Genomic DNA, 16,626 nt, shown 5'->3' on the forward strand with positions numbered 1-16,626 from the left:
GACAAGCTATGGAAGATGAACTTGTAGCTTTAAAACAAAATAACACATGGACCTTTGTTGAGCTGCTGTCAGGAAAACGAGCCATCGATACTCGATGGGTGTACAAAATCAAGTATCGAGCTGATGGAATAGTTGAGCGATATAAGGCGAGACTTGTGGCTAAGGGGTACACTCAGGTTGAGGGCTTGGACTTTCATGACACATATGCATCGGTGGCCAAACTAATTATTGTCAGGTGCCTTTTATCAATAGTTGCTAGTCGGGGATGGACCCTTCACCAACTTGATGTTAACAATGTCTTCCTGAATGGAGATCTCCATGAGGAAGCCTACATGGAAATTCCACCGAGACTTTCCCATCATGGTGACAAACAAGTATGTAAGCTAAACAAGTCACTTTATGGTCTGTGGCAAGCCTCGCGACAATGGTTTGAGAATTTTTCAGACGCCCTCAAGTAGTACGGACTTAGTCATTAAATGACTACTCACTTTTCTTCTCATCCCATTCGGGTTCATACATTGCTGTTCTTGTTTATGTTGATGATCTAATCATTACTAGCAATAATCTCAATCAAATTAATGATCTAAAGCAGTATCTGAACAAGTGCTTCCGTCTCAAAGATTTGGGACTGCTCACTTATTTCTTGGGGATTGAAGTTCATCGCTCTTCCTCTGCGATTTTTTTACATCAATGGAAGTACCTACTTGACATACTACATGATGCTAACATGATTGATTGTCGCCCAACATCATTTCCAATGGAACAATAACTACGGTTCGATGAACAGAGTCCCTTACTTTCGGACCCTAGTCGCTTCTGCTGTCTCATTGGCCGACTAGTATACTTAACCATTACGCGACCAGAGTTGTGCTACTTTGTTCACACCCTCAATCAACATATACAACACCCAGTTGAAGCCCACATGTCTGCAACATTATGCATCCTTAGATATCTCTCTGCTTTTCGAGACAAAGGAGTCCTCTTACCTTCATCAAATGATTTTAGTGTTCGAGCCTATTGTAATACTGACTGGGGTAGTTGCCCAATCTCCCGGTGTTCAACAATAGGGTATGTGATTTTTGTCGGCGATTCACTTGTTTCCTAGAAGACGAAAAAACAGAACACTGTAACCCGCTCATCTGCTGAAGTAGAATATCCTGTAATGGCATCTACCACCGTAGAATTACTCTGACTCAAACGCTTCCTCTCAGATCTTAGCATCCTTGTCGCTCAACCTTTACTGTTTATTGCTTTATTGCGATAATCAAGCGGCCCTCCTTATATAACAACAAATCCAATCTTTCGCAAAAGGAAAAAACATATAGCCATTGACTGTCACTTCCTACACGAACATGTTCATTCCCTTCATACCCAACTTCATATTGGGAGGTGGGGGAGGGGGGTTATTAACATAACAAGAATCGGTTACGGGATTCCCGGGAAGACAAGCTGGCAACCCACAGTTGTAAGTTGTAACCAAGTGGACACGTGGCCAATTCATTGGGCCCACCTGACCACTTGATCCAAGTGGGCTAAAGCCGTGTATATATGCGTGTCACATTGAATTTAATTTACAACAACATTGGTATTTCTCTCGTTAGCGTCGCCTTATTGCATTCCCATTCCTTTGTGCCAAGTTCATAGCACTTTCCTTTCTTGCGATAAACCTATTTTTACAGAGACCAATATTTTACGATTTACCGCAACACATTGCTGATCAGAAATATATCGTCAATATAAAGTATAACAGATGTTCCTGATGTGCGGCTGGATGAAGGTACCAGCAGATCCGAACTCATGAAAATGATCTATACCACGAACCACGCAGTCACGCTGCTTCCTTTCGTCATGTGCATCCTATCCCTCCTTATGATGGCCCCTGATCTTCGAAGATCCACTCCCACTGCTACGGTCCCCGGTCGAACCTCTACGGGCTGTCATCCAGCCACGTCACACCATGACCATGGGTTAGCCTAGCCCCGTCGATCCTCTGAAGGACGCAGTTAGATGATCCTTTCAGTACGAATTTTTGATAGTCAACCATTTCAACTGTCATGATGGAACACAAGCTAGACCTACTGATAAGTTTATTTGGACACGATGCATTGTATAAAGCCCCTAAAACCCCGCAGCCGCAAGCCAGAAGGAAGGTGATCCGTCCAGACTCCAGATTTATCAGAAGCAAAACAGATTTGGAGCTTCACAACAATGGCTGCCGCTTCATCCTCTTCTTCTGTGGTATTTTGGGGTTCAGCGGCTTCCCGTCACAGTGACCGCCTCTTTGTCGGTCGTCTCGCTCCCCCCAGCCCTTATGTGGTTGTGCCACGTGCCCCGTTCAATTGCTCCACTCTCGTCTTTTCTCGGCGTCGTCGAAATAGCAGCTCTGCAGTAACATCCTCGACGACGGAGAAGATGAAGAAGAAGAATAAGAAGGTACACACTTCTTCATTCATCTTCTTCTACGTTTACCTCTATTTTAATTTATTTCAGGTTCGTTTGTTTAGGAGTTGTTAGGAACTGGGTTTATATATGTCTGGAAGTAAATTGATTTTTGTAAATTTCATCTGGGTTGGTGTTCTAGAGCTCTTGAAGGGATGAACTTTGTAATTTCGTTTAATATCCTTTTTTTTTTTAATTTAACTCATTGGAGGCTAATAAAGTATATGCTCTCCAGTTGCTAATACCTGCTTCGTTTACTTATTTATACATTGAAGCTAATGAGTCTATAAATTTGTTCTAGCTGGTTTTAATTTCTCCAAGTCTACGTTTAACTTTTTTAGGCTATTTGTTCTTCTTTTGTTAGCTCTATACACACATGCCAAATAGATTTTCCAACCTAGTGATTTGTTGAGTACCAGAAATTACTTTCATATACTTGGAAGTTCATAAATTCTTCTCCCGTAACTGGCTTTTTTCTTTCTTTTTTTTTCAATGAAATTTCAGTTTGATACTTTGAGTTTTTGAACATTTACTTTTCCGTCACTTCCTTCTCCACTTTCTAGTTTCAACTTAACTATAGAATCGTTTCTCTTATGCATGAGTTGATCATATAAACTGATCTGATTCATACTCCAGTTACTGTATCATCTATATGGATTTGATGTTCTGTTGATCCTCTATATGATGAGGCTATTATCTTTATTCTAGTTTTACATTTATCTCCTAGTTTTGTAAACTTAAAACTACAATAAACTTATAGGTTATATTATATATATGTTATTGATAAAAACTGATAATATAGAAAATGTTTCTACTTTGGAGCAATAACTCCTATTATGAAGCATGTAATTATTAGATGCATTGTAGTTGTGAGGGAAGAATCACAAAGTAAGTGAAATTGAGGAGACGTCTAAATCCAAAATGTTGTGTTGAATCACTCCATACTCATATTTCTCAACCCTTTTCTTCTTTGTACCATTTCTTTTCTGATTGTACCTGCCTTATGATTAAAGAGGACATGAATAGTTTCTTGGTCTAACCCATGAAATAAAATGTAATTTGGTGTGACTCTCCAACTTCATAACTTTCATAGGACAACCAATTTAACTCTACTTGGCTAAATCCCAGAAATTTAATGTGTCTCCCATTGTTGATCGTATATAACAATCAAACAAATTATCTAAAAAGAGAACATACAAAAAAGATGATGCACACTATGGACATCAGTCATAACAAACCAAGAGTCCATCACATATCATACATTCATGTTTTCTATACATCAAGGTATGGAAATGAGTATATTGCAATTTGCATACACCCTTTCCTGTTGATCCTTGACCTTGCTAACCCATCAGGAATGACATTTGGATCATTGGGATCCATCTATGGATAGTCATGCTCATGCATAGGAATGCGTATTATCTTTAAAATTGGAATTCTGAGCTTTCTTCTTTAGAACTAATTATACAATTCGGAGCTCATCATCATAAGATCATTGGTTTCAAAAGCAGAAGTTGCACTATCATCCATCAATTGCAAGCATGGTTCTCCGATAATACAACAACCACTCTCTAAAGTCGCCCATGAATTGGTACATAGTAGCAGCACCAATTGTGTTCAGATTTGTGACACCAACTGCATCTTCTGAACCATTTTGTACCTAACTTTGTCATCTATTACTTCCTATATCTCTCCATGCAAACTAAGAGCTAGACCAATACTAGTCTCTTATTATTCAGTCATCCTTCTTAGTTTTGAGAACTAGAGGTGTAAATTGGGCCGTGCCACCCACGGCCAAGCACGAACTTGGACTGGCCCGGCATGGCTCGACACGACGGTCCGTGGGCCGTGCTAGGTCCGGTATGATCATGCGGGCTGTGCTGGGCCAGGGTTTTAGGTCCACGGGCCAGCATGGCCCAGCCTGCAGCCCGGCTCAGTCCGGCCTGACACGGCCCATATATATTATTTATATAATATTATATAATAATATATAGTATATAATATATTAATAAAATAAATAATTTTTTAATTTTATTATACTAATTTATTTAATTATTGTATATATAAGCAATTGTATACACAAAATTCATATAAAATTAAAATTTTAAGTTTTTTGTCAATTTTTTTTTAGATAAATAGCTTTGGCCCGATGCACGGCCCGACCTGGCCAAAGGCTTGGCCCACAGGCCAGCTTGGCCCGTGGCACGGTACTGACCCGCACGGGCCTGGGCCGTGAGCCGTGCCGTGCCGACCCCCAAAATTTTCACCGGGGAGGGCGACACAGCCCATAACGGCCCACTAGCCAACACGGCACAGCCCGCACTTTGTGTGGGCCACCTGCGGGCCGTGCCGTGCCGTGCCGGCCCAGCCCACTTTACACCTCTATTGAGAACCATGTAATTATAACCCAGCCCTTCTTTTTGTGTCCCACTATTCTGTGTCTGATTTAGATTGTGTTCCTAAAGTTTCTCAGTTTCATTATTTCAGTTTCTTTTATGCATTGATCTCCGTAGGGTCTATTTGAGACACACGATAATGTCATTCCTGTATTATCAGTAACCTTTAATTATGGTCAGCTATTTGGAGTTCAAAAATATTATCTAATTCAATTTGTGTGCTCCAGTTGATATTACCTGAAAATGATGATGGGGAAGAGGAGGATATAGATGAAGATGCTTTTGAGGCACTCTTTAGACAGCTGGAAGAAGATTTAAAAAATGATGACCTATCTGTGGATGACAGTGATGATGAAATAAGTGAGGAAGACCTTGCTAAGCTTGAACAGGAGCTGGAAGAGGCATTAGGGGATGATGAGCTTTCAGGAATGTTTGACTCAACTACAGATGCTACAAAAAATGATATGGAGTCAGAAGAAGAAGAAGAAGAAGAAGAAGAAGAAGAAGAAGAAGAAGAAGAAGAATTGAAGCTTAAAAATTGGCAACTTAGACGATTGGCTTCTGCGTTAAAGGATGGTCGGCGTAAAACTAGGGTAAGTCTCCTCTTATATTGATATATGTACTCCTAAAGTTGTATATTTTAGTGTGTGGTGTTCATATATAATATGTGGTGCTGCTACAAGTATGTTTTAGTGTATGGTGTTTATATATGTGTTGCTGCCACATGTGGTGGCAACTGAGAACTTGATGGCCTGGAACATTCATACAGTCAAGGAAAAATCCGAGGCATCTTTGAACTAGATAGGGCAACTCTTGTCTCATAAATTGGCTCTGCTAGTAAGGTGCTCATCTCCAAGATGTCTAAGGCTAACACTTGATGCAACCATCCTTTACACAAAACAAATGCATTAATACATGCATATAACACATGCACAGGGGCCATTGCTTAGTGAAATGGTAAAATCTTAGGATGACAACCATCATTAGAACATGGATTCAAGTCTAATAGCAGCCACTTTGTGCAGAAAAATGTCAAAAGGTTAGGTCCATTTCCAGTCTATCCCTCTCAAGACTCCAAATAGCTGGAACCAACATTATGTAATGGCCTTTTAGATTACACATGCACAGTAGATGTATATATCAATTTTTGTTGTTTGGGTACAGCAGGTATAGCATCCCACATATCCCTACTTTTGGCACATGGAAGATGAGATGGCAGCCCAAAGCAGGTGCAATTGTTTCTCCAATCAGTGCCCTCCCATGACTCAACTTTGAGGAAGATAACAGTGAAACACGCAAAAAGAGCCCAACTTTTCTTGCTCGTGTTTTCTTAACATGAATTGAAGAAAACATCCATTATTTGTAGGGTAAGTTCAAGAAATGTTGGGACATGGAACTAACATAAACAAGGCTAATCTAAAAAAAAAATACATCAAATGGGCAACCATGTTATCCAGACATGGCATGGATAGGTAACTTAATCTGAAAATGTATGGAGTCCATTTTTAAGTATCTTGGTGACATAATGGCCAGTATCAGTATGGATTTTCTAGATAGTATTCCATGCGGTAGAATTTTCATGTTATATGATAAATGAACCAAATAAGCAGGTAGTGATGAACCAAATCAGCAGATAATGCCATAGTCTACTGACCCAATGCATGTATAGAATGCAGCAACTATACTACAGATTTGTTAAACAGTGTGTAGTTTTTTTTTTCTGATAAATATTAATTTTATTCAATGAAAAGAGAAGAAAGGGAGAGATTCCTTCTCAAGTTAGAAGATTACAAAGGACCCCAATAAACAGGCCCCAATGAAGGACTAGCAGATCATAACTCTTTGAACTTAATTAAGTATATTATTTTTGTAAATAGAAAATATTCATTAAATGAAAAAGAAAAAAATTATATGCTCTGATGGTAAGGCATCACTAACAAGAAATACAACGTCCCACAACATAACCCTCCCAAAGGTACATCACCACACCACCATCATAAAACTTATTAATCAATAGAACTCTAATCTATCAATCCTATATATATACACACACACACACACACACACACACACACACACACACCACATAATCAAAGCCTCATCCTGCAGACCTCCTCTATAAGATTAGTAGAATTTGAAGTATAGGCTTAATTAGCTTGTATGTGGAAGCCTCATGTTCCACAATTTGTTGTTTAAAACATGATGAGTTAATAAATATTAAATCCATTCCTTGCTCATAGATTCAGATTCATGGTCGTGTGATCCCATTAACACCTGTCTTTTTCACAGATTAAGAGTCTTGCTGCTGAGCTTTGTCTTGATAGGGCTGTGGTCCTCGAATTGCTTCGCGATCCTCCTCCAAATCTTCTATTGATGTGTGCTTCTCTGCCAGATAAAGTTGTGCCAACTTCATTACCTGAAACTAAACCCATGGATCCTTCTGAAGGAACAGAAATTGATGCTGCAGAACCTGAGCCAAAGGTGAAAATGCCAGTCCACGTCATGCAAACCAGATGGTCTATGCAGAAGAGGCTGAAGAAAGTGCAAATTGAAACTCTTGAAAGAGTTTATAGTCGCACAAAGCGCCCCACTGTAAGTTAATTTATCCAGTTTCATATGCAATCTTTGCACTAGGCAAAATATGACATCAGATAACCAGAAAACTACTATTTTTTATCAGATAATTACTTATTCAGATGAACTTGTAGATTCTCTGAGCTATTTACTGAAGTAGTACATAACAATAAAATTATGGCTCTTATATTGGTCATAAAAGTGTCAAATTTGTTGAAATGCATGTTTTATGTATTTAGCTACCTACACAAACACATGCACACATGAACGTTTTTAGTGTATTCTGATTTATGATGGACACAAGGTTCAAAATATCGATACGGCCGATATGCCGGTAGGGGTGTATCGGCCTGTATCGAAGCTGATTTCTCATATTTTTTTTAGTTAGTTTTTTTTTTTTTTTTTTTTAAACCTGGTTCAGAGGGGTCGGTTTAAGGCCTGTCTACCCCCTGAACTGGGTTAAACCCCGAAACACCCCCTGTAGGGGCGTATTGGGAAGCCCCCGATACGATATATCGGCAGATACGACCCAATACTTTCGAAATTTCAAACCTTGGATGGACATGATTATCTTCCATTGTAACAAATTAAAATATGAATTGACTTTACTGTGTTCATACCATATTGTTGATAATTGCTGTTGTACTGATTTTTATGAGTTTTTACATTGAAAGCCTATTTGAACATTGTCATGGCCTATAAACTCAAAATTTTAGGTAAGTGTTAGCATTTTGGATTTTCTATGGTTGTCCATCCTTTCCAAAGAGGTCTATTCTAGGGTTCGACTATGATACCAGAAATTCTTGTAACTGATTAACTGGTATCATAAAGTGGTAACAAATCAGGTTTTATTTATCAAAATTCATGGGGGGGGGGAGGGGTTGCTCAAAGCCCTTCTACTATCTTTCTGACAGCATGGATTTTCCTTCTGTTCTATTACGTGACAGAGGATCCTCAAGTTTGAAATTAAAATCCAAACTTCTTGCATAGAAGCTTTGTGATTGATCCAGGCTTCTCGGGTGAGTCTGTATGGCCGATGGCTTTCATACATTTCACATGCATACTATCAACTCAGTTCATACCTTCTGCTAAACTTATAGTCATATCCATATGCATATAATTCATATACCAAGTACTTCACATGTATCACATGCATGCATCTATGATGCTAATGTATGGGCATTAATTCATGTGTTGTTTTGTGCAATGATAACATTGCAGAATGCAATGATCAGCAGCATAGTACATGTCACCAATCTGCCACGCCGAAGAGTATTGCAATGGTTTGAAGACAAACGTGCAGAAGATGGGGTTCCTGATCATCGCCTTCCTTACCAGCGGTCAGCTGCTGATACTGTCTTTACCAGTTAAAGTCAGTTACATCCGTTTGGTTCCAATGTATATCCTTCTTTCTTTGGTAAGTTGTCTCACTGTATCTTTGATACCATTAATCAGTGCACTTTTTAACACTAAGGATGCTTTTGAATTTTACAAAGGACATAGATTGAACAGAGTGGAATGGTTTCATGTGGCCAATCCCATATACAGTCGGGACAAAGGCTTATTTGAGTTGAGTTGGATGCTTGAATTTTGACGGTTCCAATCAAAAATAAAAAAATTAGTCACAGATAAGAATTACAAAAGTTGGACATCAAAATTATACATTTAGGCTCAGTTTGGAAGGAGTATAAATACAAATATGTAGAAGCCTTGTATTTTGTATTATTTTGCATGTATTTGTATTGCACATATTTGTATTTGTACTCCTTCCAAACTGACCATAGTTTCAGATAATGACACCATAGTTTTCAAGGCGCCAATGTGAGGCTAGGCGACAGGGGGGCGCCTTGTCACCTAGTTGCCTAGGTGGGCGCCTAGGCAATGGATTTTTTTTTATGTAGAAAACATAGATTCTAGGGTAGTTCCCTAGGGGCTGAACCCTTATTTTTGTTATAGGAAAAAAAGTAAGTAGTAGTAGTAACAGAGAGATGAGCCACAAAGGGTGCCTTGTCGCCTAGGGGCGCCCAAACAACTATGAATGATACTGACTTGCAACACTTAAAAGTCAGAAATTTGGTGCTGTAATACTGTCCATAAAAAAAATTAACATCATAGAAAACTTTGTGATTCACCTTTGTAATACAATGTTACGAGGAAATTGTGGAAACTGTCACCAGTAACCTTACCCTAAGCGGTGGGATGAGCTATCAATCAGTAACACGAAGTCAGTTCAGCTATTTGTTGTTAATACGGAAACTGTGGGTCTGAATCGTCTGATATCATCAAGAAGAAATTTTCATAAATTCTTATTTGATGACCGTGACATTGGTCTAAAGTCTATTCGTCGAAAAGGAAGCTAAGGCTGCATTTGGCATTCCTTTTTAAAGATTTATCTCCTTTCTGCAGTTAAAATGCTCCTATGAATACTGATTTTTTTACAGTAAAAAGAAGATAAGTCAGGAATGCCAAATGCAGCCTAAATATCTCTTATTTGACTTTTCTTTTTCTTGGTTTATAGAGAACTGACTATTGGACTACTGGAGCAACGATCTTTCATCATGAAGCTAGTGCCACGGTCTGGGTTAACAATAAGATAATCGCCTCTAGATTTGGATCACTATTTCTCTTGTAATGGTTCATATAATATTTCTGTAACTGTATTGATTTAGGGGGTTTCTATATGTTTAAACATTAGAACCCCTTCTAACATATTTATCTTTGAAATACTGGATTGAAAAAATTGAAAAAAAAATTGAATATTGCTTGAAAATATATGTGATTTCATGTGTGTTGCAAGTACTGATAACTAGACCTGTTCATGGGTTAGGCTTGGGTTTAGCTTTTGCCAAAATTTGAATAGTCTTGGTATAGAGCTCGAGCCTGAACTAGTATAAAGTCGAGCCTAAATTTTACGATATGTAGTAATGTAAAACATGGGAAAATTCCTGATTAGTACCTGTACTTTGGGTCTAGTGCCACTTTGGCCCCCGAACTTTAAAATGTGACAATTCAGTGCCCGAGCAGACGAATTTTAAAAATATGACAATCTATTACTTGTCATTAACCAGTTGTTTAATCAGTCGTTAAGTGGCAATTTAAAAGACACAAATGCCCTTCAAGTGTCATCTAATATTTTTTATCAGCCATCCAAACGTTGACAAAAAATGAACAGTTCCAAATCCCTGCCTCTTCTATTCAAGAAAGTTAGGGTCACTAGAATGTCCACTTTCTTGAATAGAAAAAGGCAAGGATTGGGACTGTTTATTTTTTATCAATGTTTGGATGGTTGATAAAGAAAATTAGATGACACTTGAAGGACATTTGTGTTTTTTCAAATGCTACTTAATGGCTGATTAACGGTAGATATTAAATTGACACGCTTTGAAAGTTGGATATTGAATTGTCGCGTTTTAAAGTTGGGCACTAGGCCTAAAGAATATGGTACTAATCGGGAATTTTCGCAAAAAAAAGGAAGCAAAACAATTAAAGGCTCTGTCTGTTTCACCATAAAATGGGTGAAAAGTTTTTCATGCTGAAATATTTGAGCCACTTTTTTAGGTAATAATATTAAAAGTGATGATTGTGAAATGATAAAAGATGAACTCTTCTGTTCTTTTAGAGACTTCCAACTGCTGGGCCAAAGTCAATAAAGGCAATCATGTTTGGGTTTAGTTGTTTCGAGAATTGAAGGTGTGGTCCTCCTGGTCCGTGACTCTCTCTGTGGATGAAATTTTCAAATCTCTCATTTTTCAAAGCCATGACTTTGGTTTACCATGAAATACGAGTAAGGTTGCTATGTTTTGAAGAAAACTCAGGTTATTTGGTATTTGCAAGCAGTCAATTTTTCTTAAGAGTTTCGGGTCTATCTGGGAAAAGGGAAAAATAATAAAGTTAAAAAAATCATTTGAAAGGGCTTGTATCAATGATTCTAACTTGAGTAATCAATTTGTATTATAAATGTAAGAATCATAGTTTCATGGGCTAAAGTCTTCTTAACAAAATAACAGAAGAATGCTATCTGAAAGCCTGCACATGATACCAGAAATAAAATAAAATAGTAAAAAGAATGACTGTAAAAATACACCATACATCTGCTACATCATTTCAAATGGGTCTTGCTTGAAAAATTTAAATATTAAAATTAAATTAAGTGCTTTGAAATATTATTTCTCTTGTATGAAACTATGAATGATGAATCATATACCACACATGTGGTACATCGTGTCATTACAGATGTAATCTTATATCTGCCAGTCTAGTTGTCTTACTCATAATATTCCAGATGTGTGGTATAGGATGCCTTTGTAATTTGTAGAGGGTACAATGTCACATCGGAGAGAGAGAGAGAGAGGGTGCATGATCATATGCACGAGCAAGAAAAATAATCTATGCATTTAATTTTGATGATTGGATGCGGATTTTAAATGCAAATTACAAAGGTTCGTTTGTTCATGTTTATGGGTTAATTAATTCACCAAGATTACTCAGAAATTTCGGCAACTACCCAGAGCTTTTCCATCAAATCAAACCAAGGGAGCTTTGGGTGATGACTCAACCCTGCCGAGTCAGCCTTCAATGGACAAAGAACCAGTCAAAGTTCATGGGCAAGAAGCTGTAGTAGTAGTAGACAAGACAACTTAGTAGTATAGCAAAACTATATATAATAAACTAATTAATACATTATTAGCTATAAAATAATAAAACAAATATTAATTTTAATTTTTTTTTTTAATTTGTCTTTCAACAGACATGCTTCCTGCCTTCCTCTTCCTTGCTTTTCATTAACTCCTTCACTTTTTTCCCTTTATTTCTTTTCTGATTTCTTCCTTAACCATACGGGTGGCATACTCTTTATTCTTCATTTGTCATCCTCTCTCCTCATCTCTCTATATATAGTCCAAGCCTAACAATAAGCATGTGGATTTAGAGTTCATATTTTCAGCATAGAAGTCTCTAGATCATACCCCAGAAACAGAGAGAGAGAGAGAGAGAGAGGCCATGGCTGGTCTGCAAAGGTCTTCAATTTCTTTCAGAAGACAAGGCTCATCAGGCTTAGTATGGGAAGACAGGTTCTTGTCAGGAGAATTAGATCAAATGAAGCAGAAGGAAGAAGGCGAACAAGAGGGTGCAGAAGTGAGAGAGCTAACCAAAAGCAAGAGTGTCGGATCAGCAGGAATTATGGAGCGCAGCAGGTCTAATGGAGGACGGGGTTATCGGACAGGAAAGGTGTCACCAGCCATCGACCCACCTTCTCCTAAGGTCTCTGCCTGCGGATTCTGTGACGCTTTCAAAAAACCAAAGAGTACCCGTCGACCCAAATCGGGTAAGCGCAAGTCCTAGTGTTCATCCATGTTTTCCGGTGACAGTCAATGTTCTCCGGTGATCATTTCCAAATTGGCTGAACATGAATATATGTCTCCTTTTCTTCTTGTTTCTAGTTAATCGTTCATCAAATGAGATGAAACAGAGAGTTCTTATCAACCATATGCATATATAAATTTCTTTCTCTGTCCTTGCTCTCTTCTTTTGAGCTTCTTAGAGATGATTTTCCTCCAGTCTGGTTGCATGTAATTCTTGTCAATATTTATGTTTTGTTTTTGGTTCTTCAACAAGGATTTCCATGTGTGAAGAACTCTCAATTCAGATCTCTCTCTCTCTCTCTACTTTTGGTGGGTTTTGACCGAATAAGTAGGTAACCACCAGCAGATGTTAGATTTTGTACAGTTGCAACTGTGAAACTTTTAGACATTATCAAAGGATAAGTTTGATAAGCACCATTGTTATAAGTTTGATAAGCACCATTGTTATTAATTATTAAGATTATAAATTAGAATAAATAAGTAGATTAGCTATGGTGATTGTTTGGTGGTATCAAATCACCTTTTATATCTCCATCCATTTTCCTCCATTTGATAAAACGCAGCACTCTTTTGTCAGCCAGCTACAATGTGATGTCTTGAGTCTCTGTAATTCCCCAACTCATCAACTCTGCCCATCCAACCCTTTGATGGGTATTATCTTAAAAACAAATATCAATTGAAGAATCTCAACCATTTGATGTTGGGACCAAATAATTTGGTTTATATTGCCAGTGGTTGGGCTGGGAGATGGGAGTGGCCCACGGTTTGCTCATGGGTTGATCATCCATCAACAGAAGAAGACTAAGGATTTCGAAAGGTCCAATCCACCAATTAGGTGGCCAATGGCCGACTGAAATTTCTAGGAGTTTAGGGTCAATGGTTTCATCATTTTTCCTCATTAAAACAATATTTTATTTATTTTGAATGCAAGCTTGTGGTCTCATGGCCTCATGGGCTGTAATTAATAAACAATTGATTATAATATTCAAGTTGGGGACATAAACCCTAAACCGGTCTATCTATCATTCTCAATTCCTCAAGAAAAGGGGACATTCATGAGTTTCGTCAACTCAGGTTGGCTATGGATCGGGTCAACTTGTCTTGACACCCAGAAGAATTGAGCGCAAGCTGCGCAACCATGAACCATGTATGTTGTAATGTTGTATGGTACTGTCCAATGTCCATGTATTGGGGGTTCGGGTCGGACCCGGGTTGATACAGAAAGAAGAACAAAAGGTTATTTATTGGGAGGTCATCAACTTGAAATGAACCCGTGATGTACGTACCTTTAGTCCACTACTTGGGGCTTCTTTAGGGGGTTGCAACAGCTCATTGTCGATGGCAGTTGTTGTTGCTATTATGGCTAAGAGCTGGAAAAAAAAAGGGTCCATCCAGCTGAGCATGGAACCAGCTTTATTTACTATTTTCACAGTAGCCAAATCCGATCCGAATGACTGTTACGTAGACCACCCTTTATGACTCCTTATCCTTAGACTGGTGTTTGATTACCGCTGAAATAAATAATCACTGAATTGCTGAATGAAGTGTTTTTAACTTTGACACGTTTCTGTAACCAAAAGAAAGAAAAAGAAAAAAAAAACCCAAAATGGAAAAGATTCGTTTCATTTCATAACACTATTTCTGCAACTATCCAAATTCCACTGTTTGTTCTGTAGTGCATCGTCATCGTCATCTAAGCGTTATCTGATTACATGGGTTCGGCTTTCTGTTTCGCCATTTCATTCTGTTTAATGCATATCCATTGTAAGTCTATCATGGCCTTTTTTATGAGATCATGTGCGATGTTCGTCACAAATGAGCCCAACTCGTTTATATGGAACACTTGTGATTGATTGCATAGACTTTTACATAAACAAAGCGAGAGTAACAGATCCCAAATCCCTTATCAATCGTCACTGTGATGGCAGAATTCAAAGTAATGATTTCAAAGCCATAAAAAATGGGGGGCCTAATCAATTTATAACCCCATGGAATCAGAGTGGAACAAAGAGAAAACCTCAGCTACTTGGCCAAATTCAAGGTAGATAAGGGATAAACAGAAGGATTGTCGAATAGCTTTCACTTTTGTGTCGTTTTCAGACCCAATTGATCCCCAACTAAAAGTCTAAAACTACTGAAACTGACAGGCTTATTATCTCTATGATATGATTTAATTGTATATCAAAATTTCTATTGGATGATTGAGGGGGAGTTTATCAGGTGGTGAGCTCCCACCTTATTGCCCATGGAACATGTACATGACTGCATGCTAGTACAAAGGATGGCGAGCTGACCCTAATTAAGTTAGGGTCCATGCCAAGGATGTCCTCTTCTAAGAAAGAAGAGTAGTACTTCAAATTCAATGATTTTATTTTTTGATAGGGAGACTTCAATAAATCAGGAATGGGTAAACAATCCCCAAACAAAATAAGAATCATTTAATAAATCAGGAATGGGTAACCAAATGGTCTTAGGGAGGAGCAGTCGGCATTAAAACTTTTAACAAATCCCTTTTTTACACTTAAGTTGGTTGTGCCACCCACCCGTTCACAGTATAGCAGATATTCAGTTAAGAGGCAAGGGATCAGAGATGTAAGTCTGGTACCTAATTTGAAGAATTAATGCTGGTCCCTTCAAATGCTCAACCTGAGCCCAGCCAAATTAATTACATCCCTATTTCCACAAGGGAATGAGTTTATTGTGAAGCCCCCAAGTATTCTGTGGTGTGGATTCTTATATCCCAAGACATTGTCCCCTGGTGAATCCTATAATTGGCTTTATTCAAGGTGATATTAGCTGTCCAGAGTTTCATTTTTTCTGGTTTAGACCAACATTTTCCATGAACAGAAACAGAAGGTGGTGAGAGCCGAGCGGAACATGTGGGGTGCTGTTGGGCTGGGCTCCAATATAACATGAAAGATTCTTGGATCATGTAAGCTTCTCCAAGCGACTGACTAGTGGTAACAGACTTAGGCCATGTTTGGAGTGCTTAAGTTAAAAATAAGTATTTATTGAATAAGCACTTATTTGTGTTTAACATCCAACTTATTTTTAACTTCTGAAACTTCCAAATCTAATTAATTTATCATCATCTAAGCCTTATCTTAACTATACGGGTCAACTACATGAATTCTGTTTGGCTTTTGTTTAATGTCATATCCATTATTAAACCATGCATTTAAATCATTTCTTACTACCCATTCATCTCCTTTTTGTTTATTCGACCTTTTTGCTTATTCAATGGTCGTCAACTAATTTCGTTTTAAGCTACAATGTCTCATAGTTTTGTCACTGACCACTTGCCCCTCCCTTCAAGCTAGTATCACATGATGGTGTGACACAACTCATAAAAATAATTGTGCTTTCTCATGTGGAGGGCCTCGTTATCTAATCCTCCACGTTTTCAAGTATACTGTAATGCGCCTTTGGAAAAAGAACCCTAAGCCACTAGGAGTACTTGTTTCAACCAGAAGAAGGTTCCCACTAACTCTTGTAGATGGATATCTGATGATCAAGCTTCCATTAGCTTGTTCAAAGGACAGTATCAGGTGGTTGCTTAATTGCATCCATTATAATCCATTTTTCTGTTACTAAAACACCAAGGAGATTGTGGCACATTCATCAAGATTTTTGATGGAGGCCTTTAAGAGCCTAGAGGCTGTAACCTAGAGTTCCTCAAAGAAAAAGAGAAAGGAAGAGGGGAGTATGACCATTTGACATTTCTTCTCTACTTCAAAGTTTGAACTCTCTTCATCCCAATTCCCAGACTCTCCATTATAACATCAAATGATGTGAGAACACTAATAAAAATAAATTTGGGTAAATGAGAGATGCATTAAAAGCCAACTTTCTTAGAA

General features: G+C 38.1%; 2 protein-coding genes across 3 annotated transcripts; both read left to right on the plus strand.

The window, feature by feature from the left end:
- The first annotated feature begins 2,125 nt into the window (after positions 1–2,125).
- Positions 2,126–10,179, plus strand: OCP3 (overexpressor of cationic peroxidase 3). Of its 2 annotated transcripts, XM_088894036.1 has the most exons (6): positions 2,126–2,433; positions 5,063–5,307; positions 5,341–5,428; positions 7,125–7,427; positions 8,631–8,826; positions 9,928–10,064. In XM_088894036.1, the coding sequence occupies exons 1-5, from the start codon at positions 2,209–2,211 to the stop codon at positions 8,778–8,780; spliced, it is 1,011 nt and encodes a 336-aa protein (XP_088750162.1). In that variant the 5' UTR covers positions 2,126–2,208; the 3' UTR covers positions 8,781–8,826; positions 9,928–10,064. The 2 variants fall into 2 exon arrangements, with proteins under 2 accessions (XP_088750162.1, XP_010250031.1); XM_010251729.3 differs by having other exon boundaries at positions 2,128–2,433; positions 5,063–5,428; positions 9,928–10,179.
- Positions 10,180–12,185: 2,006 nt separating this feature from the next.
- Positions 12,186–13,056, plus strand: LOC104592385 (MAPK kinase substrate protein At1g80180). Its single transcript, XM_010251731.3, has one exon. It carries the CDS (start codon positions 12,408–12,410, stop codon positions 12,747–12,749), a length of 342 nt encoding a protein of 113 aa, XP_010250033.1. The 5' UTR covers positions 12,186–12,407; the 3' UTR covers positions 12,750–13,056.
- The last annotated feature ends 3,570 nt before the right edge of the window (positions 13,057–16,626 follow it).

This window comes from Nelumbo nucifera, chromosome 8, assembly GCF_055504915.1.
Source record: "Nelumbo nucifera cultivar China Antique chromosome 8, China Antique-T2T, whole genome shotgun sequence".
Taxonomy (NCBI): Eukaryota; Viridiplantae; Streptophyta; class Magnoliopsida; order Proteales; family Nelumbonaceae; genus Nelumbo; species Nelumbo nucifera.